At 34.9% G+C, this 23,765-nt stretch overlaps 1 protein-coding gene across 3 annotated transcripts in view; it reads right to left on the bottom strand.

Moving 5' to 3' along the window:
- The window catches only part of RALGAPA1 (Ral GTPase activating protein catalytic subunit alpha 1), a 129,697-nt gene that overhangs the window by 85,203 nt on the left and 20,729 nt on the right, over positions 1–23,765 (bottom strand). For 2 of the 3 annotated variants that reach the window (XM_058807875.1, XM_058807874.1), the window contains exons 9-17: positions 19,905–20,113; positions 19,307–19,546; positions 16,943–17,131; positions 16,322–16,462; positions 13,977–14,125; positions 12,628–12,757; positions 11,682–11,919; positions 9,324–9,485; positions 4,979–5,119 (exon numbers count right to left, since the gene is read on the bottom strand). In XM_058807875.1, coding sequence (XP_058663858.1) covers positions 4,979–5,119; positions 9,324–9,485; positions 11,682–11,919; positions 12,628–12,757; positions 13,977–14,125; positions 16,322–16,462; positions 16,943–17,131; positions 19,307–19,546; positions 19,905–20,113 — 1,599 coding nt within the window. The remainder of the gene's footprint in view (positions 1–4,978; positions 5,120–9,323; positions 9,486–11,681; positions 11,920–12,627; positions 12,758–13,976; positions 14,126–16,321; positions 16,463–16,942; positions 17,132–19,306; positions 19,547–19,904; positions 20,114–23,765) is intronic. The other variant, XM_058807876.1, reaches the window with a different exon arrangement.

Raw genomic sequence — 23,765 nt, forward strand, 5'->3', positions numbered from 1 at the left:
TAAAAGAGCAAGGTAAAACCAGTTTACTCAATTTTCTGTTGGTTTCTTTTTGATGGAATCCTCTATTCCCTAGATTAATTTTTTATTATCTAGTACTTAAAAAGTTGTAGAGAGGCTTTCAAATTCAGGCATAACAGTAAATAGCTTGAATGAGTACCAGCAAGAGTTATTTGGCACAACAAACAGACTTACCTTGTTGTTCTATCTAGATGATTTAACTTCAGGACTGCAATGGTGAATTTATTCAATAACAGAAAAAATTTAGGCCCCCTTCCCTCCCCTAACTTTGATGTGTTACAGTTAAAATAAAGTAACTATGTATGTAATTACATTTTAAAAATATTTCTATTATTACTAAATATTATATAAAATATCACTAAGTATTTAATATTATTAGTTAATTTATCTCTATATATTTCAGTAATATTGAATATTGATAATCTAAAGTCCCCTTAAAACCTGTTTTGAACTGCTTACACTTTTCTGAGAATATTAGAGATGGAGCTGCATTTTCTTATATTCCCCTTCATAACAAAGCATATAAACCAGATGAATGAGATATGTCTACACTTAACTAAACATGTGTTCCAAGAAGATAAAAAGTGTTATTTCCATGCTCAATTTCTCAAAGAAGTTAAAATTTGAGAGTAACAGTTTGACCTCATACCAAGTTTACTGAACTGTAAAGAAGCTATTAGACAGGAAATTGAGACATCTATATTGGAAAAAGAGAACAGACATCCAAGCTATGTCAGAAAACAAGCATTAACTGAAAAATCATCAAATACAGCAGAATCTATTGTTCCTTCTCTCTTCAGCTTTGATAAGCAACAAATTTCCCATCATTGTTCTTGTTCAACTTATTACTAACTACATGAACTAACACCCTCTGAAATGAATCATGTCTCTCTCTAATTGGAACTGTTATTTCAAACTCCCTACTGACTTAGGCAGAGATTAACACAAGTTATGCTAATGTAGTCTAAAGCTATTTCTTACAGCTATAAAGAAGGGACCACAGGATTCAGTCAAAAGTATGCACAATGATATATATGAGATTAATACATGCAACTGTGATACAGTGATCTCATCTTGAGCCCTCAGTATGCATTTTTCAAATCTACTATAAACTCAACCTTATCTAAAGCAGCAGCCTAGTAATTCCATGCTGTGCATGCATGCAGTGATCATGACCTTCTAGGATGTTAAAAATAATCGGACAGAGAACTCACAATGTACACAAAGCAGCTCCACACATTGAAATAAATTCAGCTAGATTCATTTCAATGTTGATCCAAAATTAATTTTAGGTGCTCACATATTCATGACAAGCACATACAAGTACACATCTTCAAACAAATATGTGCTTGCACCAATAGAGATTTCTTTTTTGTAGAACGGGAAGAAACTAAGGAAATGAAAAATGTTATTGTGATACCAGCACTGAAAACACAGACAATATTTAAAAACCCACATGAACTGCTCCTTCACAACCAGGGCTCACCCTTGCACACAGGTGTACACTCAGACTGGAACACCTAAAACTCCCAAGGAGTTTGTGTGCCAGCAGGCTGACCCTGTGTATCTGACCCTGAGCACCCTAAGGAGAAACACTGCCCTGATTCCCCATACGGTGCAGTAAGAAAAAGATTGTAGTTGGCACCTCTGGCCAATCCCACACAATCACTACTGTCCTAAGTCAACCTTGCCTCTCCTTTTGCTGCTGGAAGGCAGAAAGAGAAGGCAGCTTTTCAGCATCAAGTGTGAGAGAGATATGCTAAAATAGAAACTCACGGAGAGCCACATTCTGACAAGACAGCATGAGTGCTAATAGAAGATCCCTGTATAACACTGGGGCAGGTTTGTATTTCATCATGCAAAGACTGTTTGGGAAGTGGAGGAAAAAACCCATGTTTTGCTTCTTAGCTTTCAATAGTTGGGGTTTTTTTAAGAGAACATAGGCATTCTGTGAGTTTCTGGGATTAAAGAATAATTACAGCCATGCTGACATTACAATTATGATTTCTTTCTATTTAATCTTAATGATTACTTAAAAGATTTGGGAGTAAGGTTGTAAAGGCATAATATGCATCTCCCTTTCACATTAATACTCAACTCTTTTAGTCCCAGTAGATAAGGAAAAATCTCCCACCCACAACTAATTAGTTTGCCCACTGCTTTTAGGAATCTTGTCTACATCTCACTGACACTTTTTTCAGGTCTTGTACCTGAAAATCCCCAAGGGTTACAAAATCAATGGTCATTTCCCTAGTTATCTTGTAAATGTGTAAGACTGAATTTCTTATGATTCTGACAGGCTAAAGGAAAGGTCTTTTTAGAAATATTGCAGATTTGCAACAGATATACTATACCAAATCACTTTATTAATTAAACACCTTAGAGCATAAATCACTTCCACTTTCCAGATACTACTTGAAAAGTTGCAGATATTCTGCACATAGAAATTCAGCATAACCGAAACTACATGAAGGAATTACAATCTTAGGAAAATCATCCTCTATGATGCTAGATGACTGGATGTCAATATTGAACTTCTGCAATATATTTTATTAATCTACTGATTGACCTTCAAATTATGTCTCAAATTGTAATCAGGTTTTCTGCCTTACCCTTGAAAATGAATATACAGTACATAAGGTAAAAGCTTGGTCATAAACGCTTTCTGTTAGACTACCTGCCCAGATTCACCAGTGTTTACTGGCTCCACCTTTCAATGATGAGTTTCATAGCTAAAGAGAAGCTGAAAACTACTTCCAAAAACTTTATATTAGGCAGCCTATTATTCTGGAATAGTTTGAAATGTCATCTCCTTCAAGTTGCATTGGATTGTAAAGTAATTTTGGATAACAGGGATATTCATATAATCCTGTAATAAGATGAACAGCTGTCACAACTAGCTAAACATCATTCATTACCTAGAACACACTTACAACAGAAACAATTTGATTCCTTCCCAAATAGCATGTTGTACGTCTGGAAACAGAAGGCTTTCAGAAAATAATATATTTAATGTAAGAAGAAAAGGCAAGAAAATGATAAAGCTTCATGTTTAAATAAAAAGGGAAGAAGAAAGAGAGCACAATTAAAAATGCGAAAATTAAAAGAGCAAAGTGCACTCTGATCCAGTGGACAGTGTTTCTCTTCCTCTGCTATTTCCCCATCAACACCCTAATAGCTTCCTTTTTTTCACTAGAGCTTTTTAGTTTTCTGGCAATGGTCAAGATTCTTGGGCACATCATGAAGCTGCTGCAACACTCACTTGCTTGAGAAGACATCAAAACCAGGAAGGGCTTAGGACTTTTTGTATGTTAGAAGTGCAATGGCCTGTAATGTCACTTTACTTTTATCATTACATTGGTCATGCAGTTTTTGGATTGGATGATTATCAACATAAAGAATAATAGCAAGAGAACCAGTAGGTCTGGGACACGTTAGAAGTAATTTGCAAGCCAGGACTTTTCAGGAACATGGATGATAAAACTGACTACAAAAGCACTTCTGCTTGGTTCAAGAAAGGGTAATTAAGTAACAGTGATTATATGATGAAATAATATTTCACTGTGAAAGCTCATAACCCTTCTGTGGGTGTTCTTAAGGTCTTCATTAAGCACTGACTATTTCCATCAACACTATGGCCAGGTAGGACACATTCTCTAATAGGTTGTTTACGTATCATCCCTATAAAATCTCTATCTTCTAAGTTATAATCACCTGTATCTCAGAAGAGATACTCTTTGCACTCATACTTTTATTATTTATTACATATAATTTTTATTTTTTAAAAATTTGTTTGTGGTGTCAAGAATTGTATTCAAATACTTTGTAATTATTCATTGTGAAAGTTTGGTCTCTCTAGAGTGGGTTCTTTGAACTTTCTTGATTTTTCAATAAGGTTTTCAGGCTGAATACTAAGGCATCAAGTTTCTGTTTCACAACAAGAATTTTGTGACACGTGATACATGACAAAATACAATTATGAAGATACAGTTCTTGGTACTTCTTGGGTAACAAAGACAGGCAGGAGAGACAGAAAAGAAAAAAAATCTTTCATAAAAATATTACTGTCATGAAGTCCTTATATTTGTATGCCATTTTGACTATGTACAGTCCTCCCACTGTGCCTTCATTTTTTTTACACTCATTGATACAAAGGCATAGTCAGCCTTAACACATTACAAATTTATACCTATGAAATATCTGGAAAAAATTACTTTATCTGAAAACATGTATTTTAGAAGTCTGTATTAATTCTAGTTGTTGAATCTATTTGTTCAAAGAAAAGTATCTAAAGTAAGCTACTGTCCAACTTGTAGCCAACCACCCTGCTGGACCAAACAATGTTGCGGAAACCACAATCCTACAAAACTGATCATTTGGAAAATAACACCAAAACATCACACTTGAGAATTCCACACTACAGATTTTTTTTTCATGTTTTTATATAGTAATGAAAAACAGGAAAACTCTAAAGGATATTATATGATACCATATTCTTTTTTCATGGGAGCTAAAATGTATCATCATGATTGTTCACACAACATCTATGACACTGAATTAAAAAAATTTACATAGAAAGATGTAAATGGCAAATTAAAGTAAAATTTCTTCCTTTCCCTCCCTCACTCATCCAAAATAAAAATTTTAGATTAGTTGTACTCTCTGGTAGACAGATATGGTATTACTGCTTACCAATAAATTGGAAAAGTGGAAAGATTTCTCAAATTTTCTCTTTTATGATAAACATTGGCACAGCACTAACTTCTAACAGTTCCAGAATGAATTGTAAAATAGCATGGTATCTTACAAAACTCAAAATATTAATTCTTAATCTCTTCCCCTCTCCCACCATCCCCAAAGTATTTTTACTTTGAAAAATTTAATGGTTTAGCAGAATTTGAAAGCAGAAGGTTTAAAGAAGTGATAAAGGGGGTGCAGAAATTAGCAGAGGTGGCACTACCTGAAAGCTCATCAGAAAGGGGAGTGAGAACAATATCAGGCAAGAAGGGTTTGGAAGTATGGATCAGAACAGGAGCACTTTTAGCACTGCGTATATAGGCCGATGGCAGAGCACATTCACCAATGGATCGGCTTCTCATGGCTTTAAAAAGGAAAAGAAAGAAGTGGGGAAGGAAAAAAGAAGAGTGACTATAATGAAAGGCTTGTGTCACAGAAAAAGCAGCAACAGAGAAAACAAAGATAAAAAGGAAGAAAGTTCAAAAATTAAAACATTTCAGCACGGCAGATATTGGCAGAGCTGTAAGAAAGAAAAAAAATCAGTGGACACATAAGACATTCTGAGTTTTCAAATTTATGTAAAGCAGCAACAATGCCTTTATTATGACGTTTACAGAGATTTTGCATTTGAAATCAAGAAGCTAATTAACACATTTTCCCACTGCATCAGGGGTTGAAAAATCAAAGTTAAAGTTACTCCACAAGCACTCTGAATTTGATTTTTTTTTTAGCAGGAAAAGTAACTTGTACTACATTTGTATTTTTCTAGTTTCCTTTGATTTTATCCTGAAAATGCATCACACATATGTATCACACATAGGTATCACACATATGCCCATACTCTTGAATTCATGTTCTCCAAAAGAGATTCAAAATCATAAGGAAAAAATGATCAGTTCTGTGTGGAGAAAATTGCAATAAAGCTTGTTATAGTTCCACATTAAAAATGAAATGACTGAAGTGAAATGTTTTAACTACGAAAAGCATTAATTTTTTTATCCATGGGGTCTGGCTTTTAATTGATACCGGATAAATCTTGCCAAACTGATGTTTATTCATGTTTTCATATCTCACATCCTGCCAACAGTCCTACAGAATAAAAGATGTACATAACAATTGTGGTATTACAATCAAGGTTGTATCTGCAGCTTTTCTAATAGATTTAAATTAATCTTTCGCATTTGCTTTTCTCTGTCAGAGTAACACACAGCAAGAACTAACACTGCATTCAACCTCAAAGTCTCAAAGTACTCTGGAAGTTCTTAAAAAAGTAATATTCTGTGCTTCAAGTAGCTTCGTTTCATACTGTTGTAAATTTGCTAACTTGTTTTAAAATCATTGCTGATAAAATTCTTTAAGGAAAATTCAGAGTATCTAGCATAAATATTGTCACTGCAATACTTAGTCTGAATTTTTCTCTCTATATTTTCAAAACAACATGGATCTTAGGATCTTAGTGCTCCTGATCTGCATGGGAATCAAATGTACGTGAATGGAGTGCAGTGAAAGTTGAGCACATCACACTTCAAAACCAGGTTAAAGAATTGTTGCCAATAATAACATGCAGATAACCTGGGTAGGTCACATTGAGCAGAAAATACATTTGACAAATGCAGCACAACTTAAGTGGAGTCTTAAATTCAGTTTGAAAAACAATTCAGAAAGACAATCCTTTTAAGACTGAAGCAATGTTCTTTGTATGTAGTAAACTTTGTATGACAGAAACTTTTTTAAAAAAGGCAATTATGTGTAAGGCTTTAGTATCAGTTTGATTAAGAGATACAGTAATAAAATTCAGGATATAGTTATAGGTAGATGCATTACATTCATCACTGTGAATCTTACAATGAATGTAGGCAAGAGAAAAAATAAAAACCACATAGTAAATATTAAGGATCTTTTCCAGGCTAAATTATTCTAAATAAATAAAGCTTTTGATATTGGATACTGTGTTGATTACAAATCTTGACATAAAGTGTTCCTTTTAATTTGACTGGATTTTTTTCCACCATATTACATTCAATTAAATAGTTAGGTGGAGGCAGACAATATCAGAACATGTAGATGTTTGATAGTTTATAACCTTCCACTATTGTCTATACAAAAGCAGAACAATAGGTGAGTAAATTCTTTCTGAGACAGTATTTTTATAGGACCAGAACCTGCTGCCTAAGCCAAAAGTCTTTTATCTAACCTTACAGATTTTTCAACCCATATGCATACTATGCTTAAAGGCCCTTTCCAAAAATTATTTAAAATAAGCTCAAGCTAAAACTGTACACACTGCATATCAAAACAGCTTTGATTTTTTACTTGAGTAACACTCACACACACATATTTGGTGCAGCAATAAATGTGTGCTGGCATGATGATGGCTGAAAAAATAGAGGTGCAAAGATGTACACAAAAATGTGTACAACATAAAACAGATGAAAAAGAAACTCCAGCTTTTTCTTACCATAAAATATTCAACATGCACATCCCCCCTATTCCAATATTAAGAGTATATATTACTCACAATCAAAGGGAATGTAATACAAATCACATATCATGCAACATATTTAAGGTCTGACTCAATTCCAGACTTAGCCTGCAAACCTAATGATAAACTAAAGATCTGACCAGCAAAGTGTTCTAGATTTTCCTTATTGTGATCATTTTTTTGTTATAGGACCCTCAATTTATGGCATAAATTAAGAAGCAGCTGAACAGCTCTCTTTGCAGACCAGAGAGGCAGTAACAAACAACTACTTTCAAGCAGTTAAGATATATGTAACATTTAGTAACATTTTCCTCATTAACATCTAAAAAAACTGAGGAGTTTGGGATTCTGGTTCTGGGAACTCTTTTTGGATTTATCGTCTTTTGAAATCATTCTAGCAATGCTGGGATGCTTGTCCAGAGTTGGTATTCTGCAACACGAATAGAGTTGAAATTTTAACTGGTTGCAGTAATGCAAACTTGGCTTATTAATATCAAATATGTAAGATAATTGGAGGAAAGGAACAAAACCATGGAAGCTAAAATGCAGTGAAACTAAAATCAGATTACTTTGCTGCTAACCAGGTCAGTATATAGCTTGATTAGGATAAATTCCAGTCATTTCAAGGCTAACATCATATAAATAGCCATCTTTCAAATTGTGGCAAAACAAAAGCATTAATAAATTGACCAAACAACATAACCTTCTGACACAATATCTGAAATAGTAACAATTTGTGAAGGAGAAATTTTAACATGAACTTTATCTTGTTAAGATAATTAAGATTTAAAACAAAATCACCATTACACTTAATCACAGACTACAGAAAAGCAGAAATTACATTTTAAGTATCTGTGATCCATAACGAAAACTAGGTGCTGTCAGCATGAGATACAGGAAAAGCTGCATTTGAATGTGCAAAAACGACAGGAAATTGTGGAGTAGGGACTTCATTTTCTCTCATTTCTGTATGTCTTACAGCCCAATTAATTCTCCCACATAAAAGCCTTAGGAGAGTAAAAAAATTAAAATGGAGAATTTTGAGGAATAGTCAAATAGAAACTTTGCCTAAATAACCTCTGTGACTTAAAGATTTTAACTTCAAATATTTTTGGAAAAAGAAAGAAAATGTTAATTTCTGAAAAGCTATCACAATTATGTATTCAACTGCTGATATGCATCCCAAATTTTTAAAATTGTGTCAGAATGCACCTACTTCCATACTTCCAAAAAGTATCAGTAAAGCAACCATACACAATGACCAAAGATACTACTGCTATAAAGAAGTAAGAGATAGTCCTTAAAAGGTTCTTCTTTAAATACAAAATTAGAATCAGCTTAACCTTCCTTCATGTAAGCAACAGCACTGAGATCACCAAGATGAGACAACAGAGTAAAGAAATTTGTAGTCCAGTTCCTGTTAACATAGTCTAAGAAAATTATATGAACACAAATAAGTCTTCTTTTGAGGAGTTCACCTAAAGCATTGTTCAGTATAATTCATTTATAACACAGCAAAGAGTATCTGCAAGTAATAAAATTCAGAAATAGGTGACTTCAGAAATGGAGAATTGCACACATCTGTCAATCTTTCATTATTGCAATATTCAGTGTGTAGCAAAAGACAGCACATTTAATAAACTATGCAGACTTATGAATATTTTCCTCACTTTCCTTTGCATGGTTTGAAAATACTCAACCCATCTTCTGCAGTGTATGAAAACACACACTTAAGAAATCTTCTTTTACCCACCTATCAGCACCATAGCTCAAACCACTCCAGCTTTTTTCTCCTTCATATACATAGTACAATTTTCCAATCCAGCTTAAGCATGTGATCAAATTCATTAAGAATTAATATAGCAAATGCATTACTTTCATTTACAATAACTGTAATTCTAGTAAACACAATCCATTCAGCTACCCTCAAAGCACATAAAGCTGCATAATTTATGCTTTAACTAATGTGCAAATCATTCTAGATAGCACACCTTTGTCTAGGTAGCACAGCTTTGTGGAAAGAAGCTATCCACATTGCTGCAGAAGTCAGCTATTAATTCCTCAGCCTTTCTCAGATGTCACTTACCAACAGTTTTCTGGCGCACGATGCTCCTCGCCTTCTCTGTTCCCGGAGAGCCGGTGGTTGTGGCGCTGCGCTGCCGCATGGGTGCCTGGCCAGGCTGGTCCCGGCTCCAGCCTCGGGAAAAGGACTTATCAACAGAAGACTTTGGGAATTCATGCCCAACTCCTGCCAAAGTAAAATTGCAAATCTAACTCACTTCTATTCTGCTTTCACCAGATGATAGATGTATTAGTTCAAAAAATTTTAAAGCTGGATGGAATAAATTAAGTTACCAAAGCAAGTATGAATTCAAAAGCTCCGCCAGCACTAACTCTGAGGGATACTCAAACTTTTTTGGAAATGTTGGTGCTATTAAACTACTGTAATTTTCTTTTCTGAAATAATAGGCTTACACAGGTTGTAGTCTGATACTACATGTAACTTTTCCTTTGCTGCTCCTATCAGATAAGATACACAAATGTATACATTTCAAAACATTAATACTGGGGGCACAGGTTTCCAAGTAATTTTGCAACATTGAGGAACATGAAATAAGGATAACATAATTTTACACAAAATGCAAAAGCAAAAAAAAATTAGATTATAGGCTCAGAGAACTTTGGAAATTGGCAGAAAATCCCATAGTAAGATTAAGATGAAACAAATTCAGATTTGACATTTATATTGAAGTAAATACAGCTCATATGAGGAGCTATCAAAAATAGCTAGATGGAAAAAAAAAAGTGAAGCAAAAAATATATGTAATGTATTTCCTTATCCAGATTGAGCTCATTAATAATCCAAACTGACACAATTACAATCATTAAAAGGGCATCTCTTTGGAAAAACATGTTCATTAGTCCAACATTTTCATTATTATTAGCAAACAAATGCAGGGGCAAAGAAATTTGGCAGAATTTGTATGATATCTATTAATTATGAAGCTGGACTTGACTCTGCAACTCACATTTAGCAATGGAGGCTTTCTCTGAAACTTTGTCACTGAAGGTTAACATAAACTTTCCCCATGTTGCTAATATGATTCAAAATGCTTTTAAAAGTATATATTCAAACAACTGTACACATTCTTATCCTATACCAGACTGCTTTTTTTTGCTGTTTGTTTTTTTTTGTTGTTGTTGTTGTTTTGGGGGAGGTTGGCTCTGTTTTGGCGTTTTTGCTTGTTTGTTTTCTTGGTGTTTGTTTTGTTTAACCTAGTTTTTTTTTAAGTCAGAAAAAGAAGAAAGCTGTGCAGTATAGGAAAACAAAAAATGCATGGTCTGGAATGACGTCTCAAGGGCAACTACAGAGAGATGTATTTCTGCCCAGTTATCACAGAGCAGAAACCAAAACAAAATGCTGCATAATGACTCTGCTTAAGATGAGGCACAGAAGTATGTGAAATATTTTAAGCAAAAAGAAGGCTATAGTAACATCCTCTTTAAGAGAGGGAATCCACATAGGTTGCTTCTCACTGACAAACCTTAAGATAGTACTAGGAAACACTTTCCCTCAGGTTTGACTGAAGAGATACAAAGTAGCCTAAAAATAACATGTTTTTACATCTTTGTTACACACCCTAAATATAATCCTGCCTCTCACTATTAGATCACAATGCACTTTTAAAAGGAGAACATTTTCATTACCCATTGTTTTACAAAAATGGAAATGAAGCAGAAGGTCTGTCTTCAAACTGAGAAAACAATCCAGGTTTTGAAACTTTCAATCCAGACCTCTATCCAGGAAGACAAACATCCTGTCCCTTACCAATTCCAGAACTGTGCCTTTGTAAGCAGCCACCTCCTCTCCCCATATTATCTCTTACAGAGTATTTAATGCATTTTTTAGGAATCAGTTTAAAAACAGGCACCACTCATGGATTCTTAAACTATACTTTCTCTTATGTAGCTCACAAGCTCTCATTGTAACCAAGCCTGTCTTCACGAAGGGCTAGTGAATCAGTTAGTACCAAACAAAGCTATGTTCACCTTACATTTCATCTTTTAACATTTTAGGACCAATATTCCAATTTTTCTTGCAATGGTGTAGTTTTCACCTGCTGAGTAGTGTTTGTTATTTTCAAGAAGTTATGACTGGGACTCAACTATTTAGTTTCTTTGACAAAAAGAGAAAGGCATAACCCACTATGGTGTAACATTTTAGTTTAAATTCAACACACTTTTAAGAACTACATTCCATATGTGCCTATTTGCAGAAATAACATGCTGTGGCAGTTCTAAAAAAGCAGAAATACCTTAAAGAAACAGGGTTATTTCAAGTGATAGAGATGCCTAATTAGGTATATAAAAAAAGTGAGGCCAAAATTATCCTCTGCCCAACATCAGCTCAAATTCAAATGATGTACATACAGTTTTGTCTTACCTTTGCCTTTGTGTTTTTTCTGCTTCTGCTCACTTAATTTATCCAGTGGCAGGTCACTGAGGTCCAGGCTATACAAGTTTCTAGCTAATACTTTAGTAAGTGTCTCCATTGTCAGTGACCACTCAGTGGCCAGCTCTTCCCAGTATGTCAGTGATGACATTACAGACAGCAAGTCATCCCAAAGTTCTCGAGAAATGTACACATTTAGATTTGCTTTGATCCAAGCTACTATAAGAGTCTAAAAGAACAGAGAAAAGTTGGATTGTGAGCATAAGCTGACAACATTCAAATGTTACTATTTCAAAGAAAACTTCAAACTGCCACAGAAATTTCTGTGCAGTCCTGACAGATACATACAGATTTTTAATGAATTATCAAGTGTTAACACAGGGTTCTGACTTAGATATAGGAACAACTGCTTTGACCCATTATTGTGTATTCTTTTTTGTTCTGCTAAAGTAACTGGAGACTCTACAGATCCTAGTCACTGAGAACATACCACAACAGCACTTTGCAACTACCAACTTTGAAAAGATTTGCTACAGCTTTCTGTAAGTAATTACAGAATTCTCTAGGAAATAAAAAAATCCATCAGTTAGGCATGGGTAACACAGAAGATTTCCTGCTGACTTGAGCTAATTTTGTTATGGCAGCAGGCTAAAACTGCACACACTGACAGTTATCTTCACCAGTTATTCCAACTCAACAATTCTTGAATTTTACAGTACCTGAAATACTCTTGTATTTCATAAATACTCCAAGTGTCATTAAAATATAATGTTACAGAAAGTTACAAATGTAACCAAGTCTTTGACCCACACCATTCACATTATCTGGGTAACATACCAGTGATACAAGATGACAAACTAGCCAACAGTGGTTGCCCTATCCAATCTATTAATGAAAATTAGGCTGAATTAATTCAAGTGAATTTATGTTTACTTGCCTGGAAAAGAGGTCCTGCAAGTCTTCCAGCTAAAGTGGAGTTTTTTCTTCCTTGATACTGCAAGAAAGTTTGGGGTGGTATTTTCAGCACAGATTCAGTTACCCTGAGCAGCACAAGTAGCATCTGCTCCCTGCAAAACAGTATTAAACTTAAGAGTTACCATTTTGTCATACCTCTGTATATACCAAGGTATTTTTAAAAGTAATAATCAAGCCTTATTTGCTCAAACACATTCCAAAAATGTTGTAACGATTACAAAGAGCCTAACTGGGTTATTGCAAAAGAAATTATTCCAATCTTTTTTTTACACTTAAAAGTGAGGAATCCCTGTTGCCCTGTAATGTTTTCTTCCAAGTAATTCAACTGCTATCACCTTCAATAGCCTGAAATTGGAGGGAAAGTTTTCACTGTCTTTTCAATCTGAGCTTTTTCTTTTTCCATTAATTACAGGTTTTGTAATTTTATATTATCATTAACATACTTCACCAATTATTTTGTGTGGCACAATCTTTGCCATTGTGATCTACAGTCACTTCTTTACACTGATGCAAAACTGGGAAAGAAAATACCAATCTAGTAGAATCTGTTTACTATTATCACTCCCAAATTTCCCAGTGGCCAGCTAAATTGGCCCCTCAGAAGAGGAGACAAGCTTTACATGACACATAGTGCCAGCTTTACTTACCCAGAGTTCAGGACAGATTGAAGATAAAGTCAAGATAAAACTGAATAAATCAGACATTTGAAATCCCCTTGCTACTTCTTCCCTGCAATGGAGAATGCTAGCACCTGATGACAGACTACTATTTAAAGGAGTGGGAAATAACAGAAATTCCTTTAAAGCAGGGTCTCTTATACCTGCTAGGCACTGTAGGAACTGGAAAGGCGTGACACAGTTACACAGTGCACAGACTCCTGTATACAATTACAGGTCAAGAACAACACACACCTGATTGTAATAATTATCCATGCTTGTCTGGGGCTTTTGTGTATATTTTTAATTAAGGCTGTGAAGCTTCATGTTTCAATATTTTAATGTTTTGATACATGGGCAAAATGCCCTGCAAAAAATCATCAGTAGCTCCTTAATAACAGTCTGTATATCCCAGATTAGTCTTTTTGCACTGAGGTCTAAGCTGCCACAAATTAACTAGGAGCTTACTAGAAGCTTTAAGAAAGCAGATAACTTCCCCTGCGCTAAGCTGTCCGTGGTGTTCAAGTTTGTGTATTTACTGATTTAGAGGAACTGGTTCATATAACCAATACCACTCTACCGTGTTTACTACCAAGTAAATTTTCACGTTTGTGTTGTGAACTAATAATCTAAGATAAAAGCATTAGCATTTTACCATGTCTTCTTGTCCATAGTCACTTGGACAACCATGTGGCGGTAGATATTGAGAACGCGTTTGCACATATCAGTGTGTTCATCCAGCAGAACTTTAAATTCATTTGCAGGTTCAAGAAAAAATATATTTGAAGAATTTATTATAAAAACCTGTAAACAGAAAAGAGAAGATGCTGTGACCCTGAAACACTTTGATGTTTCCAGCAATTCAGTTGGTAGAACCAGGAAGAAAAAAAAATCTATAACAGAAAATCTTTATAAGAAAAGGTTGCATATGCACACAGAAGTGCATGTTTAAATATGTCAGTTTGAAGTAATGATTAAGCAACAACGAGACTGATCTTTTCCCCATTTTTTCTACAAAATTTATTTGTTTATTTTTGTTCTCATAGATGATTCAACAAACTACTCATATGATTAGTTTAATATGATGGAAAAAAATGTCCCAGTAAGAAGTCCACTGCACAAAAGTTCCACCTCTAAGCCAGGAACTGACTAGTACAATATATGGTAAACTGCTTGAAATAGTCCTGGTACACTGTGTGTGCTTCAGCGTGACACAGCCTGCATTATGTTCTGGGAAACTAAAGCATTCATCCCACTGGGATCAGTAAGGCTTACCCAAAGTAGGAAACTGGACACTTTCCTGAAAGTGATTGACTTCAGTGGGCAGTAAATTAGGGCCTTCAGAATGAAAATTATGAAGAAAAGTAGGCAGGGACACTGTAGGAGCTACAGAAGCAGTTACTGAAGTGTTACTATTTTTTCATGTAAGTTTAGAAAGCACCTGAATCTCAGACTTCGATTTTTAATTTTTTTTTAACATGTACAGGAAGTCATTGGTCCTTAAGTCATAACTTCCTTCTACCGAAAGCTTTGGATTTTTAATAATTAAAAACTATTAGTATGCACTTTTACATTCACTAGCCTCAACTAATTAACCTAACCTACTCTAAATGCCTAGAAATAAGTCTATGCAAGCATTAAATGGGAAAAAAAACTCAAGACAGAAGTCTTGGATCATTGATTCACAGGGAAAATCAAACGTGGTTCCAAGGCAGGAAATCTCTCAAAATGAGACATGGTACTGGGTTGGAATGATGTCTTGACTCTGTTTCAGGCTGAAAAAAAAAGATGTTTGGCAGTCAAATGAACCTTTGTCTAAAAAACTTCAACATGGATAATCTTCAAGACATTGTCAGATGTGTAAGCCTTAGTAGTATACTGCAAACAGATATAGATACTTCGTATTTCTTTTCTCAGTAACACTTCATCTTCTAAAATGTTGTTGAAAACAAAGATTATGAAGCTTAAATTATTTTAATGTATTTGAATTTAAGAGTGATTTCAGTTGCAGAGTTTATTTATATGTATAACAGTGTACAGTACAAAAGAAAACTATCCCTAAAATTATTCAAGCTGTAGTAAAAATGAGTTTTACTTAGCATGGTCACACACAGTAGAAGTGAATACAGTAAAGTGGCAAATGCACATTACTTTATTTTGTTCAGAATCAATTTTCTGCTGGATATAAGAATATTATGGAGGGTAGAGTAATATACCCACCATACCAGTAATACGCACACACATACACATAAAATGCACACACTTTATAACCATAAGAAGCATTTCAAAGACCCTCAAATTATACCCTCCCAATTTTCCACAACTTCACCTTCAGTGAAGCATTTTGCTAAACATTTGAAATTAACATGATTCCTACCCTGTCAAACTCCCTAGAAGCTATTAGAAAACTTCTGTTAGGGTACAACTGCAACTCTTGCTTTCCTTAGTGATATCACCAGAGAGTTATGGCGCCTCAGCAAACTTTTCAAACGTGCTGTAAATTCAGAAAAAGATGAAAAAATATCCCAGTACACCTTATTAATAGGATTAGAAAAACTACAGAACTGGATGTTTAGGCTTTTGTGACCAATAGTGTAAAAGTAAAAAGCCTCTAAATATTCTCATAACAGCTTAATTATATTTATTTGAAGATGTTGCAGTAGCACGAGGATTATTTTTTCTCTAATATAATGCAGAGGACAATGCATGATCCAATGTAAAATTAATTTTTCTTTTTATTGTGTTACCCAGCACTGGTCTATACATTGTCCTACTTCAGGTCAATAAAGATATAGTGAACCAGTGTCATTTGTCTAACCTTTATCATCATACTTGTTGCATATAAAATATTTTTAAAATTTAGAGATGTTTTAGAGATGCATAGGATCCTCTGGCAGAAGTATTGCACTACATTCCACTCTTTATGTGCTGATAACAAGAATTTTAGGTAATTTCAGACAGATAATTTAGATAAAATTAAATACCAAGTTTGTTTCATACCTGCAATACTGACTGCACTCCAGCTCGTACATTTTGTTCTTCAGAATCAATTTCAGATGTTTTATGCAAAGCGTCTTCATAACAGCCATTTCTTGCCCAGTTTGAATTTCTAACTCCATGACTGGAGTTCATCCCTTTTTCCTGAAAAATATTTTTTCTTAAAATTCCACAGAGTTTTAGACAAGTATTTTAGCTTTATATTAAAGGAAAAATTATATAATAGGTACTAAATAATAAACAACAGCAGACAAATGCACCTGAGACACAACAAGATTTCATGAGTCTTGGAGCAATTATCTTAAAGTAACTGAATGAAGTAACTACTATTTTTGTCATCCTTTTATTTGTATATAATTTTTACACAGCTGATAGTTGGCATACTGTATAATCCACATCTTGAAAACAGTTCACAAAATAATATGAAATTTTAAATTGAACTAAGCACATTAAAAAGCTACAGATAATGAATAAAATTGGTAGCTCATCCAATACATTGTTTTACCATTGATTTTCCCCAAGAAATGCTCTGACACCAAAGAAAACCACAAATAAACTATCAAGGAAGCCATGTCTCTGTCTACTGGCAGATTAATGCACAAATATTAACCAATAACATTTTACCTCTTCTCTTTCTTTTCCTTTCTCTGAAGAATTATGGTCAACATTTTCATCACAATCTACAGCTGTGCACTGCATTATTTCTTCAGGTTCTTTCATAAATAAAGGTTTGTCTTCTTGTTGAATCCATTCTTGATACACCTTCACTACCTTCCTCATGGCAGCTGCTTCACATATTGGCAACAGAAATGCCTGCAAGTAGAAAAAGAAAGAAAAAAAACACTGTTACAATATGTGAAACAAGTTGGGCTCTATAATGTGCAAGTTCTAAGAGACAAAGGTGGAAAGAGCCACTGTTGGATCCCCGTATTCAAACTATTGCCAAACCTAAATGTTTGCTCACTTTCTTAATATGTAAACTGAAAACATGAAAAAAAACCCAGATTTAAACAAGAAAGCTTATCAAGAAATACTTTGAAGAGATAAAAATCCATATGGGTATATCTAGTTAGCACCTAGCCTGCTGAACCAAACCCGCATCAAAATACGTAAAACACATGAGCAGAAGTTTCTTTTACAACATCCTTCCATTCAGAGGATTTGGAAAAGTGGAGTCAAACCAGCTCTAAATGACTGAGAAAAAATCAAGTGACACACAACACTGGTAGTCATCTATCTTATTTTTAGCTAATTAAGATTTTACAAAACAGTATCCTTAAAGTGAATTACTCCCTGAAAAGATTTCATTATTATGGTTTCTAAAAATCATGCATTTGAGTTGGTGTGATGGCTGATCAGTGCCCTCTTCAGAAGGTTTTCTGTACTGGCTGTGCTGATAACAACTAGTCATAGACCAGAAACTTTTAACATTAGTCAGATTTTAACTAACTACAAATACACTTACCAAAGACCATGATGCCCTCATTATAAATTCAGAAGAAAGATAAACTACACTAACACCCAGTTTTACAGGGTCTGAGCTGTGACTGATGAAAACCAGTTGCCCATGTCTTTAAGGAGGGCCCACTTAACACAGGTAGTATGTTCACTCTGGAAACAGAGATTTCACTCCATTATCACACTAAAAAGAATTCAGCTGTGTGTTACAGGATTAAACTGACAAGTTCAGTCATATACTTCCTCATCAAGTCTAACATTCTCCTGCAAGTCCGTACACTTTTTTTGTACCCTCAAGTCCAAAATGCATAAAACTTGTCCTCTACAGACAATCTTTCCACCACTCAGTACCACTGAAACCTCCTCTTGACAGGAATAACTTAGTCCTCATGTTTTAGAAACATTACAAACATCTCATGCATTAGAAATTAATTTACACTGAAAACTCCTGGCTAAATAATGATGTAAATAAGATTTCACAATTGAACATGAAATCCAAATAATCTACATAAACTCACACACTGACTTTTGAAAAGAATGAAGAAAATTGTCTTTGCTTCTTTTCACTGTGGGGACAACGAAAAGTAGACCATGGATAATTTATATTCTACATTCAATGTCTCAGACTCTGTAAACCCTTGAGTGCCAGCTGAATTTGGAAAACTCTGCTATGTCCTTCAGTAATGCGTCCAAGCTCTTGACTACAAGGGATGTGGACAAGCTTCTGACATTTACATGCCTCATTCAAAAATATTTACTTCATCCAGATAAACAAGTTTTAAAATGTTCAGCTTTCTGCTGTTTAAAGCAATTAGTGTTGTGCATTTAACTTGAAACTTAGTATATCTTTCTTTACTATTATTCAGAAATCTGTTTGTCTTTTGATCTATAGCATGGGCCATAAAGAAAGTTTATCTTATTCTATTCTCCCAGACAGAGCTCTTAAATAACTATTAATAAAGACTCCATATTCTAGCATATGTTCTCAGTTTAAATTTGTTTTAATAGCTTCCAGTAGAGAAATACTATTCTGAGTATGCTCAGCTAACATTTCTGGTTGCAGTGAAGTCAGAAACAGAAGCTGCTACCTTTTATAGCCATCTGTCCTACTCTTCTGATGAACACTATCAAGGAAAAGACATTCAGATGCTCCTAAAACAGCTCTGTAACAGCTGCAGACTCCTACAGGAGGCTTATGTTAATGTGGTTGGCTGTGAGTTTTAATACCTACAGTGTTGATATACGAAAAGATTAAACATTCTTGTCTATGGGGAACTGTGAAGTCCAAGTTAAATGTTGCTAAACTGGTTGTTAAAGATATAAAATTAGAAAAATTAGGAACTAGGGGTATTCTACAGAGAAAGTATTTCAGAATGTTAGCTTCTTGATTTTTGAAGGCAGGATGACGAAAAACACCTGTAACTTAGTATAATGTTCTGCTTAACAAGTGATCTTCAAAGAAAACCATGACATAATAAAAATATACAATATAATAATCAAGATTCTTGCATTCCAAAGAGAGTTTTTTACCTGTCGAAAAATCTCAGTTAGAAAATTAACATTGTTCCTTTTAGAAGAGAAGACTTTCCGGACAATTTCAATATCAGTTAAATGCTCTTCATCAATACTGCAGAGGCTGGAAGAACTTGGCTCTCTCTCGGTTAGAGTACTTGTATTAGAATGAGATTGTTCTGGTTCTGCATTTCTATCCTGCTTATCAGTACTGTCATTTTTGCTGTCCTCCCTTGAAGCCATGCTAGCAGCTGCTCTCTGAAAAGAAAATTTTAAATAGTCCATAGTTCTTTTTTAGTACAGCAATAAGTCAATACAATTTAAGTATAATTTAAACAGCACAAATAATTAAAGAAAATACAAACAAAAAAAAAAGGATTTACTGCATTTTAAGGCTTCTAATGTCCAGCTGATTAAAAACAAATCACAAAATTTGAAAAAAGAAAGCAGCATTGCAGGTACTTTCAAATGGAATTAATAAACATACAATTTGTTTAGAAATTACTTTTTTTAAAAACTTTTCATTAGTCGTAATTATTGGAGGAGAGCATACTGCTGACATAACAATTAAACCAAAAACATGAAAACAAATATATTTTTGTGTATTTGGTTTTACCTGAATATTCTTTGGCACATTTTCACCTTCCATCCCAGGAATATGAGGTCCTGTATGAGGTTTTGGCTCAAGCCAGAAAGACACCAACCATCGAATGACAATAACACGAGCCTTAATGAAAGGTTCCTTTGTGCAATAGATTGCCTCATTGGTTTCAGCATCTTTCTTAACTATCACGTAGTGTGGCTTTGGTCTCATTTGTGGTATATCTGTATGAAAATACAACATCTTTAAAATATAGGCAGAGAGCAAGATCTGCATAAGAAAGAAATCCTAGAACCATAACCAATACACATGAACTTTCAGAGGTGCAGTTTTGTTGCATTCACTGTTGCACCACTCATTCCAAGATGCACTGGAATGTATGCAACAGAGAAAATGTCAAGAACACGTAAGACATCAAAATATAAGACATTAAAACACTTGAATTTTCTGAAGGGAGACAAGACTGCTGGTCCAAAAGCCAGAAACTTATTTCTGCTATGTGGAACCTTTAATTTTTTATCTGAAAGTGATTTCTATAGCCTTACATTTCTGCTTACATTTTTTTCTATGTAAGTAAACACATTTCATTATCTTCAAGTTCTTTCAAACTACATTATACTCAATATTTAAAGATAAACTTCAGCAAACTCACTACTTCAAATTTTCACTGAAAACTATGAAGTTCCAAGTAGCAAAATAACTGTCAACTAGACTATGACCTATACAAGAAAACTACTTTCATATAAAACTAATATATTGACAAATCTCATCATGACTACAGTGGGAGATATATAATTCCAAAATGTAAATGCAATAAACACAGCATCTTCTGGTCCTGTAAAAGGATAAAGATGAATACAACAGAGAAATCCTGCTGCAAAGCTATATGAGCTTTACAGCTTCACCTAGGGCCCCATTTGCACAGGCTAATTTTGCTGGACTTCGCTGCCAGACCACAGGCACGCACGTTTTCCTATGACTTAGTTGCAAGATGACTCTGAGGCAATAACTTCTATACTGGCTTGTAGGAATGTAATGAAGGATGCTTAGGGGGACATCAGCTGGCAGGAACTGTGATTGTTTGGGGACTAGAGCTGACAACTCCATTTTCACCATCCCATAATGGTTCAGAACTGTTCAGCCTTTCTGGTTCTCTACTGCGCTAGAGTCATCAGTACTCCTGAATCTGCTTCAGAAAAAACCATGACAGCACTTAACTCAATGTGGATGGAATGGACATATTGGTAAAAACACTACAAACATGGGAGGACACATGGATAGCATTTATTAATTGTGCATTTCTCTCTGACTTAACACTGCAAAATGGCATTTCTGGGTTTTACAGCCCAGGACATGGTGCAGAATAGTTCTGCATTACCATCATCAACCTGAAGCAGCAATGACACTTTCATGTGCAAATGACATTTCTCTGAAAGTGGTATGCCAACCCACCGTAGTCCTAGTCCTACAGGGGTAGATATGAGATATACTCCAATATAAAAAGACAAACATTTGTGTGAGGACCGATTATAATACGTGCTGTCAGGACACCCTGATGCTAGTGTTTCAGTACCATGATCTATATCTAGTGACAGTAAAAAAAAACCCAAGAAACTCAAACCAAAACAAACAAAAATCCAAACAAAAAAAAAAACAACTAGCAAAAAGATGGAAGCATGGAAAAATGACGGTCCTATCCATATACAGATTGAACAGAGATGGTTGTGTCAGCACTGCCTTAACTCTTCTGTAGCCTGCAGTACATAAACAAGGGGAGCAGTTTCCCATGGTTTTACAGGCCAACCAGAAAGCACTTAAAGGATACTAATGATGAGAGTCAAAGAAGATTTTAAAAAGTCACACTGAACAAAAGTATTGCCTGACTGTATCTTCCGAAAGCAAAGTTAAGAGTTTTTTTAAAGGATCCCGTGTAACTTTGCCAGTTTATGATATTAGAATCCAAGAGGGACAAATCCAGACAGCAGTGAAGAAATAATCAACTGTTGTCTAAGCAATTATATTATGACTGCCTTTTTAAGGCATCTAAAGTGCAACCAGCATATCTGCCAGACTGCTGTAAAGATTTCCCTGTTACTATTACAAATACACAAGATCCAGCAGCTGCACTGAGGATATCCACACTGGTCTATCTCAGTGGCATTTCAAAAGCCACATACATAAGCAGTGATAGACCCATCATGATGCTGCTAAACTGAGGAATGTTTCCTGTAAGAAGTTCAAAACTATATCCACACTTTTCAGTGAAAGCATTATTTTTAAAGGAAAAAACCCATGATTCCTGTGTACCATGTACCTAAGTACATAACAAACACAAAGAATACTCTTTGACAAGTTTACAAATGGTTTATTTACTGCAAATAATAAAACTCCAGTACATTGTTTTCATTCTGTGGAAAGCAGCAGGTAAGTAAGAAAATTAAAAATTAAGGTGTCTTAAACAAGCATGTGTAACAGTACAATCTGTGAAAAATGAAGTAAATGCCTGGTAGCACAGCATTTAAAGGAAGTTCTCTCTGGTATCTACTAGCATTCAGCAGAGCACAAAGGCTGCAGTACTGGCAGTATTTTCAGAAGGACTAAACATGCAGTAAACATGTTTTTGCAGCACTCTGTCTCCTCCTTGTTTGATGATAGCCTCTCAGAACATCCTCTTTCTTTAACATGTTTCAACAGCATTATGTGCTGCAGCTGCTTTTCAAATGCATCCTCCTTCCAGTTGCTTCTCAAATGTATCCTCCTTCCAGCTCTTCGTGTATTTTCAAATTCTCTCCATCTTGGAAGAAGGTATCAAGGCTTCAGATGAGAACACAGACATAAAACCAAAGCAAAAGAGAGCTTGTTAGATGGACTCAAACAGCACAAGAGTAAATATTCCCTTCCCCCAACATTCCATGTTTTCTTCCTATTGTGTTTTGGGCTTTCCCCACCCTCTACCCTTCCCCCTCTGGGAACCTGATGTGAGCTGATGACAAAAAGAAAAAGAAGCTGAAGGTGGTGGAAGACATACACAGGGTAGAAAGTGAACAGGCTAGCAAAAACACACTGCACACCTGTAAGCTTTGACCATGCCTAATTTTTAAGACAATAAAGGGTTCATAAGGAATGAAGAGCTAAAGATTGCTGTAGGACAGGCCACATTAGTGTCTCCCTGTAAATGAAGGAGCCTATCTAAATGGCTTGGAAATGGCACAGAAAGGCACATAACTATGACAGAAGAAGCAATGCCCCTGGAATATTACTGTCATATCTGTAGCTCTTACTGAACAACTTCTAATTCAATCTCAACAGATATTTAACAAAGACTTTACAAACAAAATAAACACCAAGGCAAAAAAAAGAAAAAAAAAACAAAACCCAAACCAAACATAAAAAAGCAGAAAAAAAAACCAACCTCTAAACAAAACCAAACCAAACTTAATAAAAACCCAACCCTCCTCAAAAAACAATCTCATAGGCTTTTCTAATGCTGTATTCCTCTTCTAAGTCTCTAATACTTAAGAATTTGCAGGAGCCACAATAATTAGCCTTCTTGTAATGGGAATGCTTGGTGCTTGTTGCTGTAGGCAACATACTTATCAGGAAAGAAATCTCAGTCCAGCATACTGTCTCCAGTAAAGCCCTGTATCAATGCTGGCATACTGAAACTACTGTTCTCATTTGTACCTCATGACTTCTCCTAAATTAAACATTACACCAGTAGCATGAGAACTGTTCTTAGTAGCAGGCTCAGTGCCCAAGTGTGCCCTGCCTTCTGCCTCAACGCTGTAAATTAAGAACAAGCACAGGATTATTTTCAAATAGGTTGGGAAGATGCATGCCAGAGAAGAACACCTTTGAGGAGAAAAAATTATTCAA

The sequence above is a fragment of the Ammospiza caudacuta genome, chromosome 6, assembly GCF_027887145.1.
Source record: "Ammospiza caudacuta isolate bAmmCau1 chromosome 6, bAmmCau1.pri, whole genome shotgun sequence".
NCBI classification, from domain to species: domain Eukaryota; kingdom Metazoa; phylum Chordata; class Aves; order Passeriformes; family Passerellidae; genus Ammospiza; species Ammospiza caudacuta.